Consider the following 20738-nt stretch of genomic DNA (forward strand, 5'->3'; position numbering starts at 1 on the left):
AAAACACCTGTTTTATGTAATTGTGATCTATTTTAAAGAAATACAAATGCAAAATAAAGGTTTTGGGTTTTTTTCCCACTTGTACTCACAGCAATCAAATCTTAAATGTATTTCATTATTTTTCAGTCACTCATCGTTTAAGATGATTTGCCAACTGTATTTTTAGCCCACAGTATAAAATCAGTGTATATTTGGGGTCATGAAAAATGCTTAGATGAAATAATGGGAGTTCATTTTTCTGCAAGACCAATTTTTTTCAGTTTATCTTAAGTCAATGATAGCAAATCCCTATTGTGAGACTATCTTACCAAGATAAATATTGACGGAAAAACAAAAGGTAAGGACTGAAAGATTAAAGCCCTTTAAAGGAATGCTTGAAGAGCATTAACTATACCAAATTTCTCAGGTTGGCAGCTATTCCCCTTTGTAAAAAGTGTTAGAAATTGATCTCTATACTTGGAAGGAAGGATTTTACAGAGGGCTTCCAGAAACACATCTGATTTCCAGTTGCAAGATCAGAATATTCTAGTTATATTGATAATCCCCAGAGAAACAAAGTCTCATGAGTACTTTGGTCAAAACAAAAGATTATCTGATTGTAGAATTTCTAAGGTATTAAATGGTACTCTGCTGTTAAACAACTATGGGATTGCTATTTTCTAGCTTTTTTTCTGAAGTAACAACTGTGTTTGGCTATATGTGTTGACAATAATAGTCTGTGTAGAAAAGGGAGAAAAAGAATAAAACAATGTATCCCATTTTGTTATTTCCATGAGTGAAAATGAGTCTCTAATGAGATGTCCCCAAACAGTGCTGCCGTTCATCAAAGCACATGCCCCAGATCTGAGTGAGTTTAATTATCGTGGGGACAGTGAAAGGAGGACATTTAAATTGACTTAAAGTGGAAAAATTCAAAAGATTAAGAAGCAGCATATCTCAGGCTGCATAGAACTAATATTAGTATTTGACATCTCTTTTCTCCTAGAAGGAATCATCTTTGGAAGGGGGCAACAAAGTTAATCCCAAACATGTTTTTGATCAGCCAATACATCAGAATCAGCCCATCATTTTGGAGAAAGAGATCAGCTCTCTGCATAGATAAGCCTCCCAATGTAAAGAGATAAGCTCTGAATAGTATCTGGATTGCTGCAGAATAATTTGAGCCTTATGCAGGACTTTTGGTCAGAAGAGAAATTTTGATCAGGAGAGAAATTGTTTTATTAGGGGCATTATCTGAACTTTGCTAGAGCTACCTACTCCTTTACCAGAAAAATAAGTTAAAATCTGAGGGTAGAAAATAATATGTTTAATGAAAATAATTCCTTTTTACGAGTCTCCAGTTGTTCGGTGATTTTTGGTTATTTATTTATTATTATATGATTATTTCAATAGCTTTGGTGGTACAAGTGGTTTTTGGTTATGTGGATGAATCATATAGTGGTGGAGTGTGAAATGTTAGTGTGCCTGTCAACTGAGTAATGTACATTGTACCCAATATGTAGTTTTTTATCCCTCAGCCACATCCCACCCTCCCAGGTCCATTATTATACTATGTATGTTTTTGCATCCTCATAGCTTAGCTCCCACTTATAAGCGAGAACACGTGATATTTGATTTTTCATTCCTAAGTTACTTCACCTAGAATACTTACCTCCATTTCCATCCAAGTTCCTGCAGAAGACATTATTTTGTTCTTTTCTATGGCTGAGTAGTAGTCCATGGTGTATGTAGACCACATTTTCTTTATCCACTCATCAGTTGATGGGCACTTTGCTTTATTCCATATCTTTGCAATTGTGAATTGTGCTGCAGTAAACATACACATGCAGGTATTGTTTTCGTATAATGACTGTTTTTCCTTTGGGTAGATACCCAGTAATGCGATTGCTGGATCGAATGGTAGAGCTACTTTTAATTTCTTCAAGAAATCGCCATACTGCAAAGGTTGTACTAATTTATATTCCCACCAGCAATGTATAAGTATCCCCTTTTCACCACATCCACACCAACATCTATTGTTTTTTGACTTTTTAATAACAGCCATTCTGGCTAGAATAAGGTGGTATTTCGTTGTGGTTTTAATTTGTATCTCCCCAATGATCCGTGATATAGAGCATTTAAAAAAATACGTTTGTTGGCCATTGTATATCTTTTTTTTTTTTTTTTGAGAAATATCTATTCATGTCATTTACCCACATTTTAATGGGATTATTTGCTTTTGTCTTGCTGATTGAATACCTTATAGATTCTGGATATTAGTCCTTTGTCAGATGCGTAGTTTGTAAATATTTTCTCCCATTCTGTCTGTTTACTCTCATGATTTCTTTTTCTTTTTGTTGTTGTTGTGCAGAAGCTTTTTACTTTAATTAGGTCCTATTTATTTTTGTTTTTATTGCATTTGCTTTTGGGGTCTTAGTCATAAATTCTTTGCTTAGGCCAATGTCCGGAAGAGTTTTTTTGTTTGTTTCTTTCTTTCTGAGAAAGAGTCTCTCTCTGTCACCCAGACTGGAGTTCAGTGGCGCAATCTCAGCTCACTGCAACCTCCACCACCCAGGTTCAAGCGATTCTCCTGCCTCAGCCTCCTGAGTAGCTGGGACTACAGGCACATGCCACCATGCCCGGTAATTTTTGTATATTTAGTAGAGATGGGGTTTCACCATGTTGATCAGGCTGGTCTCGAACTCCAGACTTCATGATCTGCCTGCTTTGGCCTCCCAAAGTGCTGGGATTATAGGCGTGAGCCACTGCGCCCAGCCCAGAAGAGTTTTTACTAGGTTTTCTTCTAGAGTTTTTGTGGTATCAGGTCTTAGAGTTAAGTCTTTAATCCGTCTTGAGTTGATTTTTATGTATGGTGAGAGATAAGGGATGCAGTTTCATTGTTTTACATATAGCTATTCAGTTTTTCCAGCACCATTTATTGAATAGGATTTCCTTTCCCCGGTTTATGTTTTTGTATGCTCTGTTGAAGATCAGTTGGTTGTGAGTATTTGGCTTTATTTCTGGGTTCTTTATTCTGTTCCATTGCAATGTATATACATCTACATTTATACAGGTACCATGCTGTTTTGGTAACTATAGCCTTGTAGTATAATTTGAAGTCGGAGAGTGTGATGTCGGGTAATGTGATGCCTTCAGATTTGTTCTTTTTGCTTAGGATTTCTTTGGCTATTTGGGCTCTTTTTTGGTTCCATATGAGTTTCAAGATTGTTTTTTCTAATTCTGTGAAAAATGATGTTGGTATTTTGATAGGAATTGCATTGAATCTGTCGATTGCTTTGGGCAGTATGGTTATTTTCACAATATTGATTCTTCCAGTCCATGAGCATGGGGTGTATTTTTTATTTGTTCATGTCATCTACAATTCCTTTCAGCAGTGTTTTGTAAGTTTCCTTATAGAGATATTTTGAGTTCTTTTTTTTTCTCTTTCTTTTTTCTCTGCCTGTCCTTGAGTTCTTGATTTGATTGTCAGCTTGGTCATTGCTGCTGTATAGCAGTGCTACTGATTTGTGTATGTTGATTTTGTATCCTGAGACTTTACTGAATTTATCAAATCTAGGAGTCTTATGGAGGAGTCTTAAGGGTTTCTAGGTATTTGATTGTATAATTGGCAAACAGAGATAGTTTGACTTCCTCTTTTTTTATTTTGGATGCTCTTAATTTCTTTCTCTTTCCTGATTGCTCTGGCTAGGACTTCCAGTTTTGGTCTTTTAAACAAACATTAAAATATAGCTAAACTAAGAGATGGGGAGTGTATTCATCTGTGACTTTTCCTCTGCTGCTCTGTCTCTTATGCCATATACTAATTTATTAGCCAATGAATATCTAAGAACCTGGCTGCTCAGTGTTAAGTAAATAATAGCCTAGTTGAAATACCTTGTTGGAATATGGGACCTTTATCTCCAAAGCTGAATGTCTCGTTTTTCTCACCATGCTTAGTCGTCATGTCTTTATGATTGTATTAGGGGATATTTTACTATTTCTGTTTCTGTTTGTGTTATATGTTGACGTATATTATGTCAATTAAGCCTAATAAAAGATCCTGTTAGAGACCTAAGGAAGTACAATTATCACCATTTAAGATATAAGAAAACTAAGGCTCAAGGTGTGAAATTCCTAGCCTGAGGTCAGAGTTCTCTTAAGTGTTGTAGCCTGAGGGAGAGACCTCTCTAGCCTGCCAAATTGATTTGTTTGACATCACAGAGCAATGCAGTGTAACATCAAATTTCAGTCCCTGTGTATCCTACAGTTATCTCATTTTTCTACCCAAACAGGTCCTTATCCATTGCCCAACATCAAATTGGACATATGCTCAAGGGTGAAGGAAATAGAAATGTATGAGAGAAATCTAACTGTCCCTAGATACCTTCTATCTAGGCACAGGGAAAAGGGACATAATTTTAAAATATATGTTTATATATGAGTAGGGTACAACATATACTAGAGGCCAAGGCCCTTGTTCTCAAAGCACTTAGATTCTGGTAAGGCAAAAACATTCTCGACTATCAAGTACAGAGTGACATATCAATTAATTACAGAGTGATGTGTCCACTGAAAATATTTTGAGGTATTGGCTTTCAGTGAATTATGCTAACTTTATCTCTTACATATCTTTGGCTCAGGAGTAAAGAATTTGTAACATCCAATATGTTAACTAATAATCAAATAATCAGCCAGCTATCAGTAATCATAATGAAAATCATGTATTGTCATTATGGCATTTTCTACCTTAGGAAATGCAGCTCTTTCTTCACTACTATTGCCATATGTTTAAAGGAAAAGGATTACTCGTATGTGACCCAGTTCACACCTTGCCAAATCCTTTTACTCAGAATGTGAGCCAATTACAAAGGACTTGTTTTTACAAATGTGCTTGCCCATCAGTCAAAAGTACCACTGAAACCAGAAACATTTTCTTAAAATGTAATCTTCCAAGTCTTATGGCATTCTAGTAGCATAACCATATATTGCGATTTTTAAAAATACTCAACATTTCATAGCCTATGGAAGAATCTCATTTTTCCTCAGGCCTATGGCAGTTCTCAGTAATTTTATGAGATACAGTATTGACTATATCAAGTTGAAGAAAGGCCACAGATCTCCATGTAAGAATTTGTAAGTGATTAGAAAAGAAAAAAGAACAATAAATGTAATGAACTATATTATAAGGAAAGTGTTTTCTGTATCAGTTCGTTTTCAAAGCCCAGCAGCATGAAATTAATACGATTTCTACCAGCAAATCATCTCTCCAATGTTTTTTCTTTTTTTTCCCTCTTTCCTAGATTGAAAAAGAAAAAACAAGCCAAACAAAATGCAGAGACAGCCTCAGCTATAGCTACAAGGACTCATACTGGGAAGGAAGATGCTAATACAGTAGTTTTAGAGCCAGACAAGTGCAACATTGCTGTGGAAGAGGAATATATGACTGATGAGAAAAAAAAGAGAAAAAGTAATCAGTTAAAGGAGATCAGGCGTACAGAACTAAAGAGATATTATAGTATTGGTGAGTACTCATGGCGTTACTGCAGTATTTTCATTTAAAAAATCTATAAGAATTTTTAAAAGACTATCATTTGTGATTGATTATAATGGTAACAGTTTATGGAGCAGCTGCTATGTGCCCCTGGCCCTTGCTTTACATACATAATCTTGTGTAAGGGGATCGCACTAAAATAATGTCTCATTTAAATTTGTGTTCCCAGCATTTGGCACAGTGCCCAGAATGTATTGTGTACTAATAAACGTTTATCTAATGAAGAGTCACTTTCTCTTTATGAGAAATATTTTTCTTAATGTATGTAGACATATTCATAAATATGCTGATAGAAATGCCTGTACTTTTTGGCATTTGCTAGACAGTAGAAAATGGAGGAGACTTGGCCTAGCATCTGTCAGTTAAAACAAAACAAAACAAAACAAAACAAAAAACAAAAAAAAACCACCTAGGAGTCTTTTGTTTTGTTTTGTTTTGTTTTGAGACGGCATCTTGCTGTGTCCCCTAGGCTGGCGTGCAATGGCATGATCTCGGCTCACTGCAACCTCTGCCTCCCAGGTTCAAGCAATTCTCCTGCCTCAGCCTCCCAAGTAGCTGGGATTACAGGTGCCCACCACCATGCCCGGCTAATTTTTTGTATTTTTAGTAGAGACGGGGTTTCACCAAGTTGACCAGGCTGGTCTTGAATTCCTGACCTCAGACACCTGGGACTCTTAAAGGGAATCTTGAAATCAGTCCACAGTGTTATATAGTTGCTCAGAATAACCCCTGCATCTGAAACTACATTCACAGAAGTGGCATATCTAGCTTGACCTGAATCATCCATCTCACACCTACTGTTCTATCACATACACACATGGATTTTGTTTCAAAGAGAATGCAAATAAATGAAATAAATAAGGATACCAGGAATCAGAACTTGGCATGGCATACAGGTTATGGCATACTTGAGATTGCTAGGAAAGGGAGAGAAAACTGAGAGCAGTATCTGAGAACACACTGCAAATACGGTAAATGAAATGTGGTCTCGTAGCAGAGCAATGACACTTGTTCTGGGCCCCCCTCAACTTGGTCCTAGTTAATACCAAAGTTACAGGAAGACATATGTTTATGTCTCCATTTTTTGGTTTTTTTTTTTTTTTTTTTGAGACAGAGTTTTGCTCTGTCGCCCAGGCCGGAGTGCAGTGGCATGATCTTGGCTTACTGCAAGCTCCACCTCCCGGGTTCACACTATCCTCCTGCCTCAGCCTCCCGAGTGGCTGGGACTAGAGGCACCTGCCACCACGCCTGGCTAATTTTTTGTATATTTAGTAGAGACGGGGTTTCACCGTGTTAGCCAAGATGGTCTCGATCTCTTGACCTCGTGATCTAAGAGATGGGGCCTCCCAAAGTGCTGGGATTACAGGCATGAGCCACCGTGCCCGGCCATGTCTCCATGTTTTATGTAACCTTCCAAAAATGTTGGAAGACATATGGCATGGCATAGAGGTCATGGCATACTTGAGATTGATTGGAAAGGGAGAGAAAGCAAAGGGCAGTTACTAAGAACACACTGCAAATACAGTAAATGAAATGTGGCCTTGTATCAGAGCAATGACACTTGGTCTGGGGTGTCCTAAACTTGGTCCAAGGTAAGGGAAACATACCTTGTATCCATGTTTAATGAAACCTTCCAACAGTGTTTGAACAGTATTCAAAGATAAAATGGACTGCCCTTGAGGTGGTAATAAAAGCTGCATTGCTGATGTTGCTACTGTATAGGCAGATGATTTATCGGCAGCCGAAAGCATGTGGTTTGTAGCTTTACAGTGGGCTAAGATGATTGTATAATGTATTACATGTCTTAATGGATGTTTTTAATCTCAAGCTATTCAGTATTTTATAAAAAGCTGTAACTGTCAACCTGTTCAAAGATACTTCTGTGCTATTAATAAACTTCCTCTTAAAATATGTATATTAAATATTATCCCTTATTTCCAAAAAGAGGAAGAGGATTAAGGAAAATTGCATTTCATATCTTTCGTTTGTTTTGAGATTGGGTCTTGCACTGTCACCCAGACTGGAGTACAGTGGTAGGATTATAGCTCACTGCAACCTGTGACTTCAGGGCTCAAGCAGTCCTTCTGTCTCAACCTCCTGAGTAGCTGGGATTACAGGCATATGACACCACACTCAGCTATACACACACACACACACACACATATATATATTTTTTAAGAGAGAGAGATAGGGTTCTCACTATAAAATTGGTCTCAAGCTTGTAGTCTCGAGCAGTCTTCCTGCCTCGAAGTCCAACCAGCAATGCTCCTGCCTTGGCCTCCCAAAGCATTTTTTTTTATATATATACAGAGTCTCGCTCTGTCACCCAGGCTGGAGTGCCATGGCACAATCTCAGCTCACTGCAACCTCCGCCTCTGGGGTTCAAGCAATTCTCCTGCCTCAGCCTCTCGAGTAGCTGGGATTACAGGTGCACGCCATCACGCCCGGCTAATTTTCAGCAATGCAGCACTTTTTACTACCTATTTTTTTAGTAGAGACGAGATTTCACCATGTTGGCCAGGCTGGTCTTGAACTCCTGACTCCAAGTGATCCACCCACTTTGGCTTCCTAAAGTGCTGGGATTACAGGCATGATCCACTGCACCCAACCCCAAAGCATATGCTTTTTTTTTTTTTTTTTAAATGATTTCTCACTGTAGTAGGATAACCTTTTTATGTGGTATACTCTGTCACGTGTGTAATGCTGAGTCTGAAACAATGTGCTTCACTCTTTACCTGACTGGCTCTTACCTGACTTAACAAAATCAGCTCAGTCATCATTTCTTCCAGAAGCCCTCCCTGTCCCTGTCCCTGTCCAGGTTAGACTTCCTTTCTGCATTGTTATCGTGGATGTATTTGATTACCTATGTACAGGCTGGGGTGACTTAGACCCTAGAGTATTAGCTTTGTGTAGTGTCTTCAGCATGACATGTGCTCTTTAAGTGTGCATTGGAAGGAATAGTTAATACATAGATAAATGAATACTCTTTTTAATTGTTGGAGTTTCAAGAAAACTCTGGAAGAACATAGGTAATAGTGTAGTCATTAGGTCAGAAGTATCCTGTGATTTATTTGGTAGCAGTAAGTAAAGAAATGTGGCCAGGCTCAGTGATTCACACCTGTAATCCCAGCACTTTGAGGCTAAAGTTAGGAGGATCACTGGAGGCCAGGAGTTCAAAGCCAGCTCAGGCAATGTACAAGATCCTGCCTCTACAAAAAATACATTAGCCAGGCATAGTGGCACACTCCTGTAGTCCCAGCTACTTGGGATGCTGAGGTGAGAGAATTGCTTGAGCCCAGGAGTTGGAAGGTGCACAAATCTACTGCACTCCAGACTGAGTGACAGAGCGAGACACTGTCTCTGAAAAAAAAAGAAAGAAATGCCATTAAAGCTTACCATCACTCAAGAATGACAATGATAGCAACCGGTTTGGAGGTTTGAGGCATTTCCTCAGGCGAAGCCAGTGCTTAGATAAAACCTCTAGGTGGAATTCCAGCATTCCGTGACCCTTTCCAAATCTGACTAGAGGTGACAAACTCTCATCTTAGCCCGTTTGTTGGCTCTCCCAGGGTCTGACCTGGTGTGTTTCTCAGTCCCATCCCAAGGCGATGTTCTCTACCACTAGATGGAGCATCAGACCTCAAGTCAAGAGCATCCCAGTTCACTGCTGCTTTTGGTGGCTCTAGTCTGGGAGGGAAGGGGAGACTTGAAAATGGGAGGATCTCGTTGGCTTGCTAAGGATTTGAGATTTACCTTGTAGTCAGCGAAGAGCCATTGGAGGAGAATGTCAAGGGAAAAGGAAATTCTCTACTTTTTGTTTGCTCCACATTTAGTTTACCATCAACTCTGTGATGAATCTAATAAGAAGGCAGGCCGTGCTGGTCTGAGACTAGGGCTTAGTGGAAGGGGCACACTGAAGGGGCACACAGCAGCATTTGATGGTCAGTGTAGTGTGTGAGGGAGGAAAAAAAAACAGAGGCAAAAATTGACAGACTAGGAAGCTCAAGAAGGAGGAAAGAAGATAATGAATTTATGTTTGGAGATGTTTTTGAGGTGCCAGGCAGTTGTCCAGAGGGGCCTAGATTTCATGTGAAAGGTCTTCAAATTGCTACTTACAGGTGTCAGATGAATCCACATGTGTAAAACAAAGGTAATCCAGCAAATGTGCAGAGAGCCAATATGAAAAGTTAATGGACAACAAATAATAATGAATGTATAGAAAAAAAGACTAGGAGGATATATAACAATATGTTGATAGTTGTTTTCTCTGGTTACAGAAATTGCAAGGCAGATTTTTTGTATATTACACATAGTTATTTTTAATATTAATAATCAGAAAATAAAGAGAGTTGAAAATAAAGTAAAAGTAAGGGCTTTGCAAAAACCAAAAGCGTTAGACAAATATGAAGTTCTATAAGCAATATATAACAAAATAATTACTTTCTGTAGGTATCTATTCCACATCTATAACATCATCTGCCTGATCCAAAGAAGTGTATTTCAACAAAATAATGTTTTTACTTGTGAAATTACTTTTATCTGTGCCTCACTTAATCCTTGGGTAATAAGTCATTGCTATCTCCTGACACTTAGGAAAACACAACAGTTCAGATACTAATAAAGGATGCTTCAGAAAGATTGAGTCACTAGAATTGCCTCATAAGAACATGGTGCTGATTCTAAAAATGCTTTGTTTTTGAGAGGGGAGTAGGAGAAAGGAAGCGGAGTGATTACATTGAGGCAGATGGCATCAGATAAATCTAGATCCAACACCTAGCGCAGCACCTGGCACACAGTAAGCATCAGAAAAACCTTCTAGAATGAGTGAACTGAGTCCTTTTGTGCTTTCATTTGTGTTTACTAATATATAAAGTACTCCTTTTTCATTTATTCTGTTTGGGTAAACTCTTAAGGAATTTTTTGGTGAAAATGTGTCTTAATATATTTTTCAAAATTAGTTATTAAGTTAAATTTGATACAAGCACCTTGGAATGTTTATAAATGTATTAAAAGATGTTTGGTCTATATTACAATATCAAAATATATTAAATTGACCTTAACTATATCATAGGATACTTTTTCTTTTTCTTTTTCTTTTTGTTGAGACAGAGTCTTGCTGTGTTGCCCAGGCTAGAGCGCAGTGGCGCAATCTCGACTCATTGCAACCTCTGCCTCCCAGGTTCAAGTGATTGTCATGCCTCAGCCTCCTGAGTAGATGAGATTACAGGCACACGCCACCACACCCACGTAATTTTTGTATTTTTAGTAGAGATGAGGTTTCACCACGTTGGCCAGGCTGGTCTCCAACTCCTGGCCTCAAGTGATCCATCCATCTACCTCGGCCTCCCCAAGTGCTGGGATTACAAGCATGAGCCAGGGCACCCCGCCCGGATTCTTTTATATTAAAGGAATTCATTATTTCTTAAACTTAGAATAGTGAACATCTTTGCTTCTAAGAATATGCAGATAGAAATGGAAATTTTACAAATATGGGTAACATTTCAGTGTCGGGAAGTTCTTCATTTGAAACATAGCTGTGCAGCCATAAGGTTGGAAAGAGATGGCCACATTTTATAAATAAGGGGGGACAAGACTAAATTGGGATGAAATATATTATTATGATTATGTAATGTTTTAATATAAAAGGTGAATACCAAGATCTTGGATAGTGATGTTGAATTTTAAGAAAATTATACTTGGGAGGTCTTATAACAAACATAAAAGACTTAAAAAGAGAGCATAGCTCATTTTGTGATTATCGTAGTCAAAGATTTATTTAAAGAAAACCTCTGCAGTACAAAGAATGAATTTAGCTTTCAATATAAAATGTGTAATGTCTATATTAATCATTTCAAATCATAGTTTTTCCTCCTGAACTCAAAAGAAACTTAAAAAAATAAATGAAATCCTGTACTTTTCCTTTGCTGTTTTGGTTTTTTGACAACATGGAAGTAACAGACTACTAAGTTATTTCTCACAAAGGCAGCCCGACACTTTTCCATACACAGATTACTTTTTCTTAATGTTTTTTTTCCTAACTATACGTGTGAAGATTTCATATCCATCATTTGTCTTTGTTTTACATAGCAACTTCAGAGAGCCAAAGTTATGTTATATTTGATAAATAAACTTCTAAACATAAACAGGTCAAGCCACAAAAGTCTAACAACGTTGCTCTTCTGTTCGAAAGTAATGATCATCCTGGTACTTTAGATCTTAAAACATCAAAGAATACAGGATTAAAATGGATTTTCATGTAGAAAAAGGATGCCAAGAATCCAATTAATATTTTTTTTTAATCAAGCAGAATGGGTTTAAGGGATTTGGGTATAAAATAAATGGAAATTACTTGGATGAAAATAGTTAGGCCTGTGCTTCTTGGGACCATCAATGAAGTCAAATTAGTGTTTTCATGACACACCTGGGTGGTGAGAGGACAAACCTGAGGTGTGCCCCCAGAAAGCATGCAGTGTGGCTGAAGGAATGAAAGAGATAAGAGAAGCCAGGTGCAGTGGCTTACACCTATAATCCCAGCACTTTGGGAGGCCGAGGTGGGCAGATCACCTGAGTTCGGGAGTTCGAGACCAGCTGACCAACATGGAGAAACCCTGTCGCTACTAAAAATACAAAAATTAGCTGGGTGTGGTGGCACATGCCTGTAATTCCAGCTACTCAGGAGGCTGAGGCAGGAGAATCACTTGAACCCGGGAAGTGGAGGTTGCAGTGAGCCGAGATTGCGCCATTGCACTCCAGCCTGGGCAACAAGAATGAAACTCCGTCCCAAAAAAAAAAAAAAAAGAAAGTGATAAGAGAAGATGATAGATATGGGAGACGTGAATGAAGAGTCTGAGGATCAAAGGCGTTCTTGGTGAAGAGGACAGAACCACGGGAGTAGAAGCAATCATCAAAGCTGGAATCAGATAAGAAGATGGTTTCATGAGCTAAAACTCATGCCTACGTAGAGAAATAAGAGCTTACCTTAGTTAGGCAGAATTATGGGGAATACTCAGTCCTCTGAATAACTGTAGCAAATGTTTACAGGTCATGAATAAATGATAAAGAGATGATCTTTTTAAAACATTATCTACAAAGGAGCAAAGAAAAAAGTTAGAAACAGACTTCTTCATAGTGGTGAATGCCAGAGGAATTAAAATCTCTTCAGACTTGTGAGGTGGAAGCTGTTTTTCAAGGTCAAAGACAAGACATTCTCAGTCATAGAAGGACTCAGGAAAGAGACCTTTTGTGTTGTAGATTACCTTAAACAAATTTATGAACAAATTAGGTCATTTTGGCAGTGCTCACGTGAATGGCATTTTTGCCATTGTGGGCTTCAGTGGACTGTTGCTGCTTTTATTTTCTCTCTTTTTTCTGTTTTCTACATCATCACTTTTGAAAATGTTTGATAACATTTTCAACATTATTGACTTTTCCATTCACATTGTTTGCAAAAACTACTTTACCTGTGGCTGGGTGTGGTGGCTCACACCTGTAATCACAGCACTTTGGGGGGCCAAGGCAGGCAGATCACCTGATCAAGACCAGCCTGGCCAACATGGTGAAACCCCATCTCTACTAAAAATACAAAAAAATTAGCTGGACGTGTTGTGCATGCCTGTAGTTCCAGCTACTCGGGAGGCTGAGGCAAGAGAACCGCTTGAACCCAGGATGCGAAGGTTGCAGTGAGTCAAGATGGTGCCACTGCACTCCAGCCTGGGTGACAGAGTGAGACTTCATCTCAAACAAACAAACAAACAAAAAAAAACCTACTTTACTTAAAAACTAAAAATATTAAAAATATGGTAAACCGTGTTCTGTAGAAAATTGTTCCAAAAGGGAAAAGGAATTTAGATTCTAGAAATCAGTTATATTTCCTTAGAAACTCCAGTAGTTAGGGAGCATGAATGTTCACAATTAAGTAGCTGTAAAACAAACACCCCTGAGTACACCTGTGATTGCACCAGCTTTGTTTCAAGGGACATTCCTTTCCTGACCTCTCACAGCCCCAGCACTCTCATTAACACAATATTTTGTAACCCATTCTTGTCATTGTTGAAACAAAAAGGTACAGTCACTATACAAAAGCTACTGTGTCTTAACAATCCTGTTGTAGTGTGTGTGAGCTTGAACTCAGAGTTTAGTTCCATTATAGTCATAGTAGTCTGCATAATGCAAATCTCATACCCTACTTAATCTGTCTTGTTATATTCATTTGCATTATAAAAAATCTCATTGTAAGAGAAATGCCCAAATGTGGTTTGGGCTGAGGGAAAGACAACAAATAAACTAAGTACAGTCAGGGGTTTTAAGCTTTGAAAAATTAAATCAGAAGTAAACTAGGAAGGATAAAAGAGGAAAAATACTCTAATTCTGTCTTTGGCCTGCTTGATCCACAAAATACCATATAACTGAGTGGCTTATAAATAACAGAAATGTATTTCTCACAGCTCTGGAGGCTGGAAAGTCCAAGATTAAGGCACTGGCAAATGTGGAGTGTGTTGAGAGCCCATATCCTCATAGACCACCATCCTCTCACTCTGAGCTCACATGGTGGAAAGGTGAGGAGTCTTTGGCCTCTTTTATAAGGGCAATAGTCTCATCCATGAGAGTACTGCCAAGATGACCTAACCACCTCTCAATGGCCCTTTTTCCTAATACCACACACTTGTGGGTGAGGATCTCAACATATGAATTTTAGGGGGACATAACATTCAAATCTTAGCAAATACATTGATGGTTGAAGAGTGATGTGGTCCAGTTTTTTTTGGAGGGCAGTTTGGCCATTTTTATCAAGACCCTTTTTGCATACTCTTTGACCCAACAATTCTGTTTTTAGAAATTCATCCTAAGCAAATAGTCATGAGCATATTAGAAGATTTAACTGCAGTAACTATCATTGCATTGTTTAAAATAGCAGGAAAATGAAAAATAACATAAATGATATAGAATGGAATACTATGTGCCATTTTAAAATGAAGTAGAAAAATAGTTAATGATATGGGAAATTTTCACCAAATACTACAGTAAAAAAGTGGGTTGACAATAGTTACTGATTATGATTCCATTTTTGTTTAAAAAAATAATTCACCTACATGCATATAAAAAGAGGTACGGAGAATTTCTAGAAGTGTATTCACCAGAATGCAAACATTGGTCTCTCTGACTGGAGGGAAAATGAATGACCTTTATTTATTTATTTTTATTTGTGTTTTTAAATGACTGCTATAGTCTGAATATTTGTGTCCCCACCCACCCACCCCCGAATTTATATGTTGAAATCCTACTCCCCAGCGTGATAGTATCAGGAGGTTGGACCTTTAGGAAGTAATGAGGCCATAAGGGTGGCGACCTCATGATTGTGATTAGTGTTCTTAGAAAGGAGACTTCAGAGAGCTACCTGGTTGAGAATGCGTTATCTACGAACCAGGATGAGGGGAAAAATACTCCGAGTTTGCCAGTGCCTTTATCTTGGACTTCCCAGTGTCCAGAACTCTGGGAGATAAATTCCTGTTGCTTATAAGCCACTAGTTTATGGTATTTTGTGATAGCAGCCTGAATGTACTAAGACAATGGCTGTATATAGTTTTGATTCATGTGAAATTGGCTTTCATATTTCCTCTGTTTTCTTCTGAAGTGTTAATGTGCACAATTAGGTCCTTGATCCATTTATGAAAAGAAAAAGCTGTTTTCAAAAAAGCATTTTGGAGGGTGGGAAAGAGGGTAAGAAGAGGAGGAGAAGCAACGTCAGACAAGAGGAAGAGCAGAAAGAACTATTTTCCATGAATATCTCCTTTGTGTTAGATCCTTTATTTCACTATTTAATTTAGGACTTATCATGATCTGCTACAAAAAATGTAGCCTATTTTACAAATGTAAAAACTGAGAAGCTGAGTAACTGGCCAGGGATCCACTGTCGGCTAGCATGGAGCCAGGATTCATAGCCTGCCCTCTTTGGCACCAAAGCCTGAGTTTTTTCCACAAACGAGGAGGCCCTTCTCTATGCTGAGTGCAGTAGTAGATTCTAGAGCAAAACGTTTTATAAGATTGGTAACTTCCCTGTGCTTTAAGCACTTGCATTTTAGATTTTACCACAGTATGACTCGTTTTAGTCGAGGACTGTGTTGCCTGTGACTTGCTTGAAGGAAGGAAGGTAACATACTGCATGACATTTTCCTTTGTGCCACAGGTTAAAACAGAGTTCGTTTTGAGTATAGGGTTCATTCTTCCCTGACACATCTTTTTTTTAAATTTAATTAAAAGCCTATACTTTAGGTTTCTCTTAAAGTGCTACGTAACAATACTGAATGTTTTAATTGTGCTTTTTGTAGAGTCAGGTCAATAATTTGAGATGTGTGTATCACCAATAGAGAAGATGTTATTTCTTTTTAAAATTTATTTATTTTATGTTTGTTAAAGACAGGGTCTCTCTCTCTGTTGTCCAGGCTGGAGTGCAGTAGTGCAATCATAGCTCACTGTAGCCTTAAACTCCTGGGCTCAAGGGATGCTCCCACCTCAGCCTCCCAAGTAGCTGGGACTATAGGCATGTAACACCACGCCTGGCTAATTTTTTATATTTTCTTTCTTTCTTTTTTTTTTTTTCTTTTGTAGACACAGGGTCTCCCCATCTTACTCGGGCTGGTCTTGAACTCCCATCCTCAAGCAATCCTCCCACCTCAGCCTTCCAATGTTCTGGGATTACAGGTGTGAGCCACTGCACCTGGCCAAGAAGATATTTCTTTAGGCAAATATAAGTGCTATATTTTCTTCAAAGACATATAACTTTAGGCTGGGCACGGTGGCTCAAACCTGTAATCCCAACATTTTGGGAGGCTGAGGTGGGCAGATCACCTGAGGTCGGGAGTTCGAGACCAGCCTGACCAACATGGAGAAACCCTGTCTCTACTAAAAATACAAAATTAGCTGGGCGTGGTGGCACATGCCTGTAATCCCAGCTACTTGGGAGGCTGAGGCAGGAGAATCACTTGAACCCGGGAGGTGGAGGTTGTGATGAGCCGAGATCACGCCATTGCACTCCAGCCTGGACAACAAGAGCGAAACTCCGTCTCAAAAAAAAGAAAAAAAAAGATATATAACTTTATTTTTTGCTATTCAGTCTTGAATCTCTCTGCATTGATTTGAGAGTGGTCCAAATTTTTCTCCAAATCTTAGCCATTATTCACCTAGCTTCATTTAATTATAATCCTTAAAGTCCCTTGAGCCCTTACTGTGCACATTGCAAAGTGCTTTTTCTGAATCACCTTATCAAATTCTTACGGTAACTCTTTGGGAATCCAGTAGTATCCCCATTTTGTGCACTGAGAGGCTGTCTTTAAGTTCCCCAAGGTTACCTAGTGAGCAGATGGTAGACCAGGACTCTCATTCACAGTCCATCTGATGCCAAAACCTTCCCTCCAACATTAAGTTACATGATATTTATGGGGAAATCTAGCCTCTTCTCATTTATAATAGTGCTTTTATTTTCATGAAATTTCGGTTTTTTGGTGATGTCACTGCAGTGTTTAAATTGCTGTGGCTTTATAATCATGTGTTTCAACATCAGTAGAGTGTGCTTACCCTCACTTCTCTTTGAAAAATAATTTTGGATAGTGTTATGTATTTATGCTTCTAGATAAGCATGGTTTTCAATTTGGAAAGTGTTCCTTTGCCATAAAAAATAATTTTTTATTTAAATTGCATTTAAACATTAATTTGAAAAAAGTGAAATATTTATTTAAAGATGAGATTTCCTACTTAGGAGTATTATATCCATTTAGACACTTAAGCATTTTAATTTTCTTTATGTATATCTTGTCATTTTCTTGTTATATTGATTCCTAGATGTTATATAGTTTGATACCACTTTACCTGGGACTTTTCCAATTACACTTCTGTTACAAAAATAAAAAATTATTATATCTGGTCACCTTAGTGAAAAACTATGAATTTTTGACATTTTCATGATAATATTGGTTCTTTACGCAGACAATTATGTTATCTGCTAATGACCACATTTTCATTTCTTTTCAGTATTTAAAACTTTTCATCTGTTGCTTTGACTAGATTTCAGAACAAAGTTGGGTATAAACCATAAATTGATATTGGTAATGTGTTACTTTAAAAAAAGTACTTCTTTTCCTTTTGGTTTCTGATATAAGAGCTCATCTCAGTTTATACAGGTGTACTTTAGGAGAGGTTAGAATAGTGCTTAATTTCTCAAGAGACTTTGAGCATGTGGGTACCTGTAGTGCATTCGAGCACAGAGATTGCTTTGTGGTGCTGTGCAAGGTAGCCTCTGATGAATGGCAGGGATTCCCTCTTTATCCTGGAGTTTCCATTATGTTTGTAGTGTTGCTGCTTTTCTCTCCACTACAAGGCCTTTTTCTTTATGACCTGAAATACTGTGGTTTAGCCTCACATTAGGTTCGCCTCTATGTTGTAATTTAGTGCATACCACTAAATTGGTGGATACCGTGCCCAGAAACCTTAAACACTGTGCTAGAATTGCTCTTAGGCAATTTAGGTCTTTCTTAGCACAACTGGAACCAAAGAAAGGGGGTGGAGCTCATGCAGTGCCTGTGGGTGTTTTTCCCTCTGCTCATCTGGAATCTTCCTTCCAGAAAGCTGGGGGTGGGGCCTCACCAGTGCTGTGTTTAGGTAATAAGCCCGCTTCTGTAGACCTGGAAGTGACATCGTGAAGTCATTCAGTTTTCATTCCTATGAAGAAATTCCTTTTCATATATGCTCTTTAGCGTTGCATTGCTTTTTCAGAAGCATATTTCTAGTGAATATCAAGAATAAATATTCATCATTAAAGAAGTTCACTCTATTCTTAGTTTTCTAACAGTTGGAATTTTTTTGTTCTTTTTAAAAATACAACAATGGCTGTTTAATTAGTCAAATGCTTTTTTAGCATGTATCAGAATGATCAGATTCTTTTTCTCTGTTAAACAATTTATAAAGCTTTATCATATTAATACTATATCACTGCTGTATTTCTAGATGAAACCTTTTTGCTCATGGTTTATAATTGTTTTAACATACTACTCTATTCACATTGCTATTTACTTGTGTTGACTACAGTATTACAAATAACAATAGCATTTGTTAAGCATGTGCTCTGTGTCAGGCTCTGAGATAAACACTGTATGAATCAGCTTAATTTTCTCAGCATTTCATTTTACAGATAAACTGTTGCACAAAGATTTCAAGTAACTTGATTAATATCACACAGCTATGAAAATGTGTCAGGGTTGCTAGTTAAACCCAGCTCATTTTGACCCCTAAACTAACCTGTGATCAGAAAGGTGTTTGATGAAATAAGTGAGATGGTACATGACTTGATTTTATAATTAATACCATCAAACTGCTTCAGCAATCATAGTTGAATGGATCCATTTCCATTATAGGGACATGCCTGTCATTGGAATCAGATTCTCCTGTTCATAAATCAGGGTACCCCTTTCTTTGAAAAATCTAGAGAGACACAGACAATTTTTGCCTCTTTGAATTCCCCTCATTTGGATGTCATAGAAACTATCCTCCCTCTTTAGTAGAGTTACTGATGTCCTGTGCTGTCAGCCTCCTGAACCCCATTCAAATGCTCTTATGATAGAAATAGGTGGAGGAGAGAGCTGGTCGTTCATGGGTGAGTAAAGACAGAAGGGGCACATAGTAAGTGTAAGCCCCGTGCAGAACTGGTCCTGATATAATTTAAAAACCTGATAATTTTCCAAACTTCTGTTTGTGCTTGTTCAGATACTTGTTAATAACAGAAAAAAAGGCTACATACTATCTTTTCTTCCCTTCCTCTAAGTAGAAATTATGGAATCAAGATCCAGAGAATTCACAGATGTCTGTATGGATTCTGTTTTCAAGCACAATAATGAATCATGTCCACTGTCCTGACTTCACCCAGTCCCCAGGGGCCTGTGACAGGAGCCAGATGCTCCGGTTTGAAGGACATTATGTATTGACTTGTTCTTGTTGGTTTTTCTCAGAACCAGCATATCTTGCCAGTTCGTTTCTTGACACCCTCCCCAGTCTTCCCCCCACCAGCATACTCAGTGTCCACATCTCACATCACTACTTCAGTACTCAAAAATCTCTTATTTGAATCTCAATTTCTTTTTTTGTCTTTTCCCACAGATCTGTTCTCCAATTGTGACAGGCAGACTAATGACCCCCTAAAGATGTCCATGTCCTATTTCCCCAAACCTGTTAGGTTACATAGCAAAGGTGAACCAAGGCTGTAGATGAAATTGAGGTTGCTAATCAGCTGACCTTAAGGAGATTTTCCAGGGCTATCAATGTGGCCCAGTGCAATCACAAGGGACCTTAAAAGTGAAAGAGGGAGGCAGGAGAGAGCACGTGAGACTACTGAGGCAGCATTGCTGGCTCTGCGGGTGAAAGCAGGACCTTGGCTCAAGCTTCCTGCAGACGCAGAACTGGCTAGATATGCTGGTTCTGAGAAAAACCAGTGCTCAAGGCCCTGCTTCCAGGGCCCAAAGTAGCCCACTTCCAAGAGTGAGAAAAGGCAAGGGAACCAGTCCTCCCCTACTCTCCCTCCAAAAGGAAAGTAGTGAGACCCATGCCAGACTTCTAATCTATGGAACTGTAAAATAATAAATCTGCGTTTATGCTTTATTTTGAGCCACAAATGTGTAGTAATTTGTTATAGCAACAATAGGAAACTAGTTCATCATGCCATTCCCCTAACTATTCCAACATCTCACTACCTGTATCTCAGCCACTGCTCATCCCGCTCCAGCTGCCTTGCTCTGTGCATCATAACCACACAGGTAGCCGCTTACTTGCTTACTTCTTATGTGGCCTGTTACCCTGGTGTTGAGACCCCACCCCAGAGTATAGTGTTACTTCTTAATGTTCACATTTTTGAAACCTCATTTTTGCCATAGTAACTCTTCCAAATCTCATTACTCTTACTCCTTCAGTCCTGTCTTTACTCCTACTTACTTTAGCAGATGGCCTTACCCCTATTCTACTGGTGATGTTGACAGCATCTGTCTTGAGCTCCCTTTACTTTCAAAACCTCTCTGTGAACTCCGTTCATCCATTTCCAGGTTTCCATCTCTGGACCTCTGTTCAGCATTTCACAGTGTCAACACCACCTTCCTTTTTTCCATGGCTTCTGTGACATTGTGTTCATTTTCCCATCCCTCTAATTGCTTTTCCCCCTTTATATCAGCCATAT

At 38.4% G+C, this 20738-nt stretch overlaps 1 protein-coding gene across 3 annotated transcripts in view; it reads left to right on the forward strand.

The window, feature by feature from the left end:
• Positions 1 to 20738, forward strand: part of NCOA7 (nuclear receptor coactivator 7) — a 145218-nt gene that overhangs the window by 63105 nt on the left and 61375 nt on the right. For all 3 annotated transcript variants that reach the window (XM_003255664.3, XM_030809641.1, XM_030809642.1), the window contains exon 3: positions 5280 to 5500. In XM_003255664.3, the coding sequence (XP_003255712.1) occupies positions 5280 to 5500 (221 nt within the window). The remainder of the gene's footprint in view (positions 1 to 5279; positions 5501 to 20738) is intronic.

Source organism: Nomascus leucogenys, chromosome 3, assembly GCF_006542625.1.
Source record: "Nomascus leucogenys isolate Asia chromosome 3, Asia_NLE_v1, whole genome shotgun sequence".
In the NCBI taxonomy this organism is placed as follows: Eukaryota; Metazoa; Chordata; class Mammalia; order Primates; family Hylobatidae; genus Nomascus; species Nomascus leucogenys.